The sequence below is a fragment of the Saprolegnia parasitica genome (genome assembly GCF_000151545.1).
Source record: "Saprolegnia parasitica CBS 223.65 unplaced genomic scaffold supercont2.36, whole genome shotgun sequence".
Lineage (NCBI taxonomy): Eukaryota > Oomycota > Saprolegniomycetes > Saprolegniales > Saprolegniaceae > Saprolegnia > Saprolegnia parasitica.
Window position 1 is genome coordinate 227,443 of NW_012156430.1, and position 8,729 is coordinate 236,171.

The window sequence follows — 8,729 nt, forward strand, 5'->3', positions numbered from 1 at the left end:
ATGCTTTCTCAAAAACGAAAGGAGCCAAGAACAACGTACAAGCAACAACGGTCGGCGGGAGACGGACCGGAGACGTCGACGCTTGCGTGGATCGTCGCGCACTTGGCTCAAAATGGTCGCAAATCGGCGGTGGACGTGATTGTCTTCGGGGTTTAAATCTGGTGGCGACGGCGAGCTTGGAACGGCGTGCTCAAAGAGTGGGTACGCCGCGAGTAAGGCTGCAAAGAGCGGCGTCTTCTTGAAGCGCGGCAGAGTGTCCTTGCGCACGAGCCGCAAGATCTCGTCAAATGCGCCATCGAACAACGACGCGATCGCCCCAGAAGGTGCGAAAAGGACCGGCGACGACGACAACGGTCGGCCGCTTTTATGCGCCGCGAGCGACACAAGAATGTCTTCGCGCATCTTGGCTTCGATGTTGACTTGTTGCGCCGCGCGTGCATCCACAAACTCGTTGCAGATGCTCATTGCGCGCTCGAGCGACGGCGAGAGCTTGAACTGCTGCACGGCGAGCAGAAATTCGATGTTTTCCGTGCTAAACTCGGCGCCGGCAAACTCCAGAATCGCCTTGCGTGCGTCCGGGAGGTTAAGCAGTGGCATCACGTCGATATTCTGTCGACTCAGTCGCAGCTGAATCGCGGCGACCGCCGCGCGATCAAAGACCATGTCCGTCGCAGCGTGGTCGCACGAGAGAAAGACGCATGGTGTTGCCGTGCTAGCTTCGCTGCCCCAGGGGCCTGTTGGCGGCAACGGCACGTGGCCAAACGAGCCGAAATACCCCGATGTCGAGACAAGTGATTTTTGCGTCCCGCCTTGGAGATGCTCGACGCTGCCTGAAAGGAGTATGCTAAACTTGGGCTTGCCAACAATTGCTACAAAAAATCGTAGAGACATAGTGTCCACAATACAAGAGACAGAATGTCTACAATGAAAAAACGTACGTAGCACGCTTTGGTGCGCGGGCACATTGTCTTCAATGTAGCAGTGCTGGGCCCACGCGACGAGACGCTCGAGCGGAATCGCACGAAAGAACGGCACGCTGCCTTGCGCCGCAATGTTGTGCACAAAACGTTCGCAGAGCATGCCTTGCAATTTCCGGTGGACTTGAGGAAAGTGCTGGAGAAAGCGCAGAAAGTTGCTGCCGTCGAGGCTAAGGAGCATGCACGCGGCTTGGGTAACGAGCGTCGCCGTACGAGCCATGTGGACCAGGAACGAGGTTTCGCCAATGCACGACCCGCTGTGAAGCACGGTGACGGTCCGCATCGTTCCTTGTGCCTAAAGTGGTGTACCTGAGTCCATCCAAATGGACAAAAATTGGCGGGATCGAACCGGGTCCGTTTTTTTAACCGCGATGGTTCCTGCCAATAGAATGGACATTTCTCGTCCACCGATTTCGCCTTCGGCCATGAGACGCTAGCATCGTTCGCTGCGTCGTGCGTTATGAGAAAGAAGAGTTGTTTATACCACGTTGGCATCAACGATGGAAATCGTGCCGAGATCTGCGAGCTGTGTGAGGTCGCGGGTTGAAATGTCTGCAAAAAATGGACTCGCGCGCAGGATGCGCACACAGTCTTCGCTGATCGCAACGCGCTCGTCTCGACTCGACCGGTCAAAGCTTTCAACCGAGGCAACCGGTCGCCACTTGGCCATTGTCGCCATGGCTGCTGGCGCCGACGCCGCATCGACCGAGACGGTCAGCGCGCGGACCTTGCCGTGCACGAATATGTTGGTGGCGAGGACCGACTTGGCGACAACATCCAGGTGGTTGCCCTTTGGAATCACAAACCGGAGGATGTACAAGTTGTCTACTCGATCCATGATAACTCGTCCATCCATGGCGCGCGTACCTTCGTGGGGATTGTGCGACCGCGTGTCTCGGACGCAACTAATGAGCACCTCGTCCGTCACAAAGCGCCGCACATCCTTTTGATCGTGGAGAAACTGAACGAGCGACTGCGCGTCCTCATAAGCTGCGGTCGCGCGACGCACGATCGGTTGAACGTGAAACGCAACGTCGCCGACACCGAGAACGGTAGCCGATATCGCTCCGTCGTAGATGAGGAGGCGGTCTAGCCCCGACGCGATCATCGCTGGGAGTAGCACGACATCGAGCGACATGCCTGAGAGCTGCAGCGGCGGCTCGACGCAAAAAAGCGAGGCGAGGATGCTCGACTGCCACACGGCGTCTTTCCGGCGTGTGTTGTGGTGCTTGGTGCGGACCAGTCGCGGCCCTTTTGCGCTCTCGGGCACAGGGTTCGGGAGGACTCGGGACGCACGGCTGCCCATGCTACGATTGCATGCGCTGTCTCTTCTATTTCTATGCAAATAACGCTCCGGATCGAGACAACATATTGTTTACTGTTCAAACGACCAAGCCAGCAGCAGACACAGTGTAGTCGACATGGCAGAATAATCGTTTAGTTGGTTGAAGCTAGATCGTTGTATGTCAACTAGGACGACGGCGCAAAGACGTTAAGGCGGGCGGCTTGATGGCGCACGAGCAGCGGCCGCACGGGTGCACTCGGAACAAACTGTTCGAGAAAGTACGCGAGCTCCAATGGCCCCGGCATCGGCGGTGCCATGGCTTGGAGCTCGGCGTGGATCTCCTTCGCAAGAAGGTGCGTGAGCGGCTCGTCTTCGATCGTGCGCTGCGTCTCTTCCTCGATGCGTTCGTTGAGTTGTCTTGTATCGTACTACCCACGTAGAGATTGATGACAAGTTGTCCACACTTTGTGTTCGACCTCCATGTTTTTGATGAGCGACATGTAGCACACGATAAATTTGTGGACAATGCTTGCAATGGTTTGGCTGCAGTCTTGCTCGAGTTGCTAAAATAGGTTTTTGAGATCTTCCAGAGGTCGGTTTGGAAGAAGAGACCTGCTGGTTGAGCTCGATCGACTCGAGCGACCGAATGTAGTCGCTTGCAATCTTGCGAAAAGCCTTGTACTGGGATGCGCACGTCGCCTTGGCGACCTTGGACGCGCGAATCTGGTGCGCGATGTGCTCGACCACTTTGGTTTCCTTGCCCGTGCGGATCTCGGCGCGGTCGTCCGAGTCGAGGATCTCGAAGATGTACGGGTCGATACCGCCTTTGTTCATGCCGGTTTCGAGCGCTTTCGCCGCCGACTGGAACGATACGTCAAACGATTCGAGCGATGCGCGGTACTGCGTCTTCGTCGCCTACGCTATTGCATATGCATACGCTATCGATGGTCGGCGAGCACCTCAAAGATGCGGTTGCGCTCGGTCGCGTCGGTCTGCAGCGTCTGCAAGCGCTCAATGTGGCGCTGGAGCTCTTGCTCGAGCTCGTCAATGTCCAGCGGCAGGTTGATGCACATGGCGTCCTGCGCGCTGGCGACCTGGGCAAAGAGCGCTGAGACGCGTGCAAGGATGAGGCCGCTGCCATGGTACGTCGTCGAGGCCGGCTGCGCCGCCTCGAGCTGCGCGGTCGCCTGCTCGGAAAAGTCGCGCAGCTCTTCCTTGTGCTTGGTCTGGAGGTCCACGAACTCGCGCAGCGTTGTGGCCAGCACCTTGGTCGCATGGATCCACTCGGCCGTGTTGCTGAAGGCCCGCGCTGCCCGGTCCGTCGCCATTTACTGCAGCGATTTGGATTTGGCTCGCCTCTTGTGATTGGCTTATTTTGTTCTCCGGTTGGTTGCGTGTTTTGTATTGGTTTTATAGTATTATCGATATATCACTTGTTGTATGTATGTCTTATTTCAATCACAGAATACTATTATGGATCCCGTCGCTGCCTGCCCGTCCACATACAAACATCAAGTCTATCAGGTGAGCGATGAAACGGCACGCGCAGGCTAGGAACACGCAACTTCCATCCAACTTCCTAGTAGAGGCACCGACGACACAGCAGCTCAAAGCTCTCAACCGAACGATCCAAGCCGGTTGAACACCATAGGACGAAGGCAATGAGAAGCGTAAAAATGTACAGAGCTCCAGCTCCTGCAGCGCCTGTCGTCCTGTCGACCAATCTTTTTATTATTTCGTCTCAACACTCGGTGTTTGAATGCATTGTAGCAAGGTGGGAATAAAAATATAGAAATGCAATCTGGCGGCCAAGCTGCCACGTCATGTTCTGGCCTTGGCAGTTGATCATATTTATCAATCAAACGTGTTCGCGTTGAAACCAAATTAGCAAAAACGAATTTGAAGACTTCGCATACGTAGTGCTACGCCTGAATGCGTGCGAGTTGGCACCAGCACTTGGTCGTTGGGAGTGGGCTGCGCACCTTGATCATATTTTTCAACGTACAGGCGGTTGCCATGGTGCACTCTCTCACTTTGCCTTTTCGCCCGTCGACACCAGTCCGTTCAAGCCATGCAAGCCGCGCGCAACCACCGCCACCGCCGTGACGTCCACACGGCGCCGTTTGACCTCGGCGCCTTGCGGTGCTACATCACCAACAACCGGGTGCACGAGGCCGCGATCGAGCTCAACAAGGTCATTGACACTCGAAACAACGGCTTCCACGACGCCCAGGTACGCCGTCCTCTCGCAAAACGATGGCGCTCACACTTGCATTGCAGATTCGTGAAATCTACGGCAGCGACGGACGACTGCGGAACTCTATTCTGTTTACGATTCTACGCCATCCAGCAACCAAGGAGCTGCTCAACCACCCAGTCATGCGCCAAGTCGAAAACATCAAGTGGCAGGTATGTCCTTCCTCCCGCATTCTACAGGTTTGTAAAGCACATCTCGTAGAGCTTTGCGTGCTGCATGTACATGCAGCAGCTCATGCTCTACCTCTTGCTGCTGACGACGCTGACGCTTGCAGTGACGATGGACCTGAGCGACGGCGAGTCGCCCAACTTCCATACCCAGCTGCTCGTCTGGTTGAATGCCGGCGTCGCGCTCGTGCTCGGTCTTGCTGCGACCAACTTTTTCCAGTACGCCAACCGCAAGCGCTGGGCCTTCCAGTCCATCGCTGCCATCGGTCTTGTGCTCTTTGCGCTCCATTTCTGCTCCGATCTGATCGCTGCCCGTGTCAACTGGATCTGGTTTGTGCGCTGCAACAACCTCGTGCTGACGTCCACGACGCTGTATTATATTCGGCTTGAGATCCTCGAGCTCGTCAGCGAGGTCAACGTCGACGCGAACCCGACCGTTTTGCAGCTGCTCGAGGTCGCCGTCGAGGCCATTTGCGATTTTTTCCTCATCTTTGTCGGGCGCAACGCGGCACACTACTTCAGCTCGTTCTTCAACAAGGTGAAGCTCCCGACCTTTGTTGCGATCCTCGTCTTCGTCGTCACCGAGACCTTTTGCCCGTTCAGCGACGACGTCCGCCTCTACTTCGGCATCATCGTCACGTTCGCCTCGTGGGCCCTCGGGGTTCAGTACCTCGAGATCCACAACACCGCCGGGTACCTCATCTCGCTCATGACGTTCACGCTCAACGACGTGGTCCAGTTCATGGCCATCTACCCCCCGTTCCAGTGCGCGTATGCGATTGCGTACTACCTCCTTTTCGAAGGCCGCGACGACGTTGACGCCTACGCGACGATCGCCCACAGCTTTGTGACCACCTTTCTTGTCATGCTCGGCCAAATCGACCTCGATCCGTTCGAGGACCTCCCGGGGCTGGGCCAGTACGTCCTCGGCTACACGCTCCTGCTGACGCACGCAACCTTGGTCATTGTTCTCTTCCTTAACGTGCTCATTGCGATGCTCAACAAGGCGATGGACCATGTCGTCATGGAGATGGCCATGCTCGAGGCGCGCGTGAGCTTCGCCGAGTGCATCATCCGCAGTGAAAAGACCATCGGCCTCCGCGCGATGCCTGTGGTGCCCACGGACGAGACAATGCCGCTGGTCCGCCATCATATTATGCTCGAGGTGGAGGCCGCCGCCGCCGCCGACGGAGACGTGTCGGACGACGACGTCGAGGTCGACAACGAGACCCAAATCGCCGCGGTGTACGCCATTGTCCGTGAAGAACGCGCCCGGAATGATCGCCTTGAAGCCATGCTCCGCACTTTTGCGCAGCACTTTAATATTGTCGTGCAGTAAATGTTGGTGATGCGCGAATTCTTTTCCTTCATAAATTGAGTTGTATCTTATGCATACTTCAACGAGATGATCTTCGAGGACGTTGGCCACCTCGACGCCCTTGGCGACGTTGCGCACCCGTATTTGTTATCTTCTTCGTCCTCCTCACCTCTGTGCTAATCTAAATACCGGTAAGCGCATCAAAGTGGCGTGTGTTTAGCCAATAGGCATTTGTACCTCTCTCTCAAGTGCGTCCATGGATCTTGCATGCCGAAAAGCGTACTTGAGAGGGTCGCGACCACATTTGGATTGATTGGCGGATCATCCGAGCGGCATGAGCGCGATCGAAGCAACACCGCGCGGCCAGATCTGGATCATCAACAACATCCAGAAGCGCAAGAACATCCGCGATCTGCTTCTGAGCGCGGCGGCCTTTGGTGTCGTCGAGGCCTATGTCGTGGGCCACAAGCTCCTGAGCTTCGAGGCGGCGCTCCTCCAGTTTGCAGATTCAGGTTTCGAGCTGCCTTTTCCAATCACACGCTGCGCGACGCTCGTCGAGTGCCGGAGCCTCCTCAAGACGCAGAACCCGTCGACTCGAATCGTTGGCATTGAGATCCTCCACAACGCCAAGAGCGTCAACGACCCGGATGTGTTTACCGAGGCGCCGATGGCCTTTATGGTCGGCAACGAAGGCAGCGGGCTCTCGGACGCCCAAGTAGCCATCTGCGACGGGTTTGTCTACATTCCGCAGTACGGCGGCGGCACCGCGTCGCTCAACGTCACGGTCGCCGCGTCCATCATCATGCACAAGTACGCTGTCTGGGCCCGTCCGTCGGCCCATCGCAGCTAATAAAGCTACCAAGATGTAGAGCGGTTCATTAATATCTTGGGGCTGAGCTGCATCGCGTGCTCGATGAGGGCGGTGAGGTGCTCAAGTCGTGTTGAGGACGATACAGTTTAACGAAACAGGGATGCGGAAGGCTCGGTTTGGATGCGGCCGTGGATGTGGCCGTCGCTGTCAAGGCTACATCCGCTCAACCAAGTTTACTCACATTGCTCTGGGGAACGGGTGATTCGGGGCAGAATGCAATGACGTCACTTCATTGACGACGCCCAGGTGACGAGGTTCGTTGGTTCCTTGGGGATCCCAGCACCCATAAAGTGACCGACAGAATCCGAGAAAGCCGCGATCGAGCGCCATGGCACATCTAGAAACGTGGCAGCCACATCTTCGTGGTCAACCAGAGTAGCACAGACGGCCATGCCACCCGCAAATGCACAGAAGCTTCGGCTGCATCACTGCGGTTGCATGGTCCCGGCACACTTCGAACTTCGACGCCACCCACACCGATCTGATTTTCACTGCGAACTCGAGTTTCCCACCACACACACACACGCCGGCTACGACTACGGTTCGCATTTCTCGGGGCAGACTCGCCTTCCCCGTTGCCCTACGACATGTCGCTGTACGCAGAGCTAAAACACCCTTCGGTGACGCCATCATCTGCGCCGCCGCCATGTAGCTGTGTCGGCCACGCATTCGGCCACAGCGAGCACAAAGTACATACACCGAGGCCGCACAGTACACTCCACACGCTCCTGCATACTTGATGACGCCAAGAGTGATCGCTGCACGTCATTGCGCTGCGAGTTCGCACGCCATTCTGGCCACATACATCGTCACCAGCAATTGCGCTGGCCACAGTCGGCAACTGCAAGCTCCACTTCACGCACGCCACCATGTTCTTGCCTTGTCTACCGAAAATGCATACAAGTTATACAAGCCATACAAGGCATACAAGGCAGGATGCACTGACGGACAAGCGACCTCGCAAGAACGGTGCCACTGCGTGAACGATTGCTCCGCTTCCAGCCTCGGTTGCCACGTATTCCCGACCACAATCGAAGATTCCCCGCAAACTTCGAATCGCACCTGCGCCTGACGCTCGGTCGCCCAATCAGAAGCCGCGTGTCAAAGATTGCTTTCGACGCCAGTCACCAACTTGCCTCGTCCATGGAAATCCACTACCCGGACGACCTCCGGCCGCGCCGCCGGTTTACGTTTGAAGTCGACCAAGAGGCCAAGCGTGGCCGTACGTCCTCGACGCCATCGTGCCTACAACTCATCATTTCTTATTGGTGTAGCCTCGTGGGTCTATCCGGGCCTTGGCAACGCGACGGGCCGCCTTCACCCGGCGCCCGAAGAGCTCGCGGCCATCCACCAAGAGATGCACGCGCCCAAGCACTTTCTGTCCGAGTGGTACTCGACGGGCATTAGCGGCAACGACGTGCTCTCGAGCTGCCTCTACTCGTCCGGCATTGTGGCCTCGAAGGCCGGCAAGTTTGCGCCCTTCGCCAACCTCCTCGTCGCCTGTGTCATGTATCTCTTCCGCTTCATTTACGTCGAAGTCGTCTCGGCCATTCCGCTCAACGGCGGCTCGTACAACACGATGCTCAACTCGACGTCCAAGCGCGTCGCTGCGCTCACGTCGGCGCTCGCCATCATTGCGTACCTCGCCACCGGCGTCGTCTCGGCCGTCTCGGCGTCCGACTACCTCCGCAAGCAGATCGAAGACCTCAACCACATTCACTGCGCGACCGGCATTCTCGGGACCTTCGCGATCCTGAACGTCCTCGGCATGTCCGAGTCGGCCAAGGTCGCGCTCACGATTTTCATTGCGCACACCATCACGCTCGCGGGACGTTTCTCCGTCTCATCGATTTT

At 56.9% G+C, this 8,729-nt stretch overlaps 5 protein-coding genes across 5 annotated transcripts in view; 3 read left to right on the forward strand and 2 right to left on the reverse strand.

The window, feature by feature from the left end:
* Positions 1-152: 152 nt before the first annotated feature.
* Positions 153-2,283, reverse strand: SPRG_08255 (hypothetical protein; the record flags this gene model as incomplete). Its single annotated transcript, XM_012347498.1, has 6 exons — positions 153-158; positions 184-869; positions 939-1,272; positions 1,327-1,410; positions 1,462-1,802; positions 1,845-2,283. The coding sequence occupies 6 exons, from the start codon at positions 2,281-2,283 to the stop codon at positions 153-155; spliced, it is 1,890 nt and encodes a 629-aa protein (XP_012202888.1).
* Positions 2,284-2,447: 164 nt separating this feature from the next.
* On the reverse strand, positions 2,448-3,590 carry SPRG_08256 (hypothetical protein; the record flags this gene model as incomplete). The annotated part of the gene is made up of 4 exons (XM_012347499.1): positions 2,448-2,690; positions 2,739-2,825; positions 2,875-3,177; positions 3,222-3,590. 4 exons carry the CDS (start codon positions 3,588-3,590, stop codon positions 2,448-2,450), a joined length of 1,002 nt encoding a protein of 333 aa, XP_012202889.1.
* A 743-nt stretch (positions 3,591-4,333) lies between these two features.
* On the forward strand, positions 4,334-6,025 carry SPRG_08257 (hypothetical protein; the record flags this gene model as incomplete). The annotated part of the gene is made up of 3 exons (XM_012347500.1): positions 4,334-4,495; positions 4,543-4,671; positions 4,721-6,025. The coding sequence occupies 3 exons, from the start codon at positions 4,334-4,336 to the stop codon at positions 6,023-6,025; spliced, it is 1,596 nt and encodes a 531-aa protein (XP_012202890.1).
* A 274-nt stretch (positions 6,026-6,299) lies between these two features.
* Positions 6,300-6,890, forward strand: SPRG_08258 (hypothetical protein). The gene has a single exon (XM_012347501.1). The coding sequence runs from the start codon at positions 6,339-6,341 to the stop codon at positions 6,852-6,854; it is 516 nt and encodes a 171-aa protein (XP_012202891.1). The 5' UTR covers positions 6,300-6,338; the 3' UTR covers positions 6,855-6,890.
* Positions 6,891-8,018: 1,128 nt separating this feature from the next.
* The window catches only part of SPRG_20593 (hypothetical protein), a gene marked incomplete at both ends in the record, with an annotated part of 1,901 nt that continues 1,190 nt past the window's right edge, over positions 8,019-8,729 (forward strand). Inside the window, 2 exons of the mRNA XM_012347540.1 lie at positions 8,019-8,097; positions 8,150-8,715. Of these exons, the coding sequence (XP_012202930.1) occupies positions 8,019-8,097; positions 8,150-8,715 (645 nt within the window). The remainder of the gene's footprint in view (positions 8,098-8,149; positions 8,716-8,729) is intronic.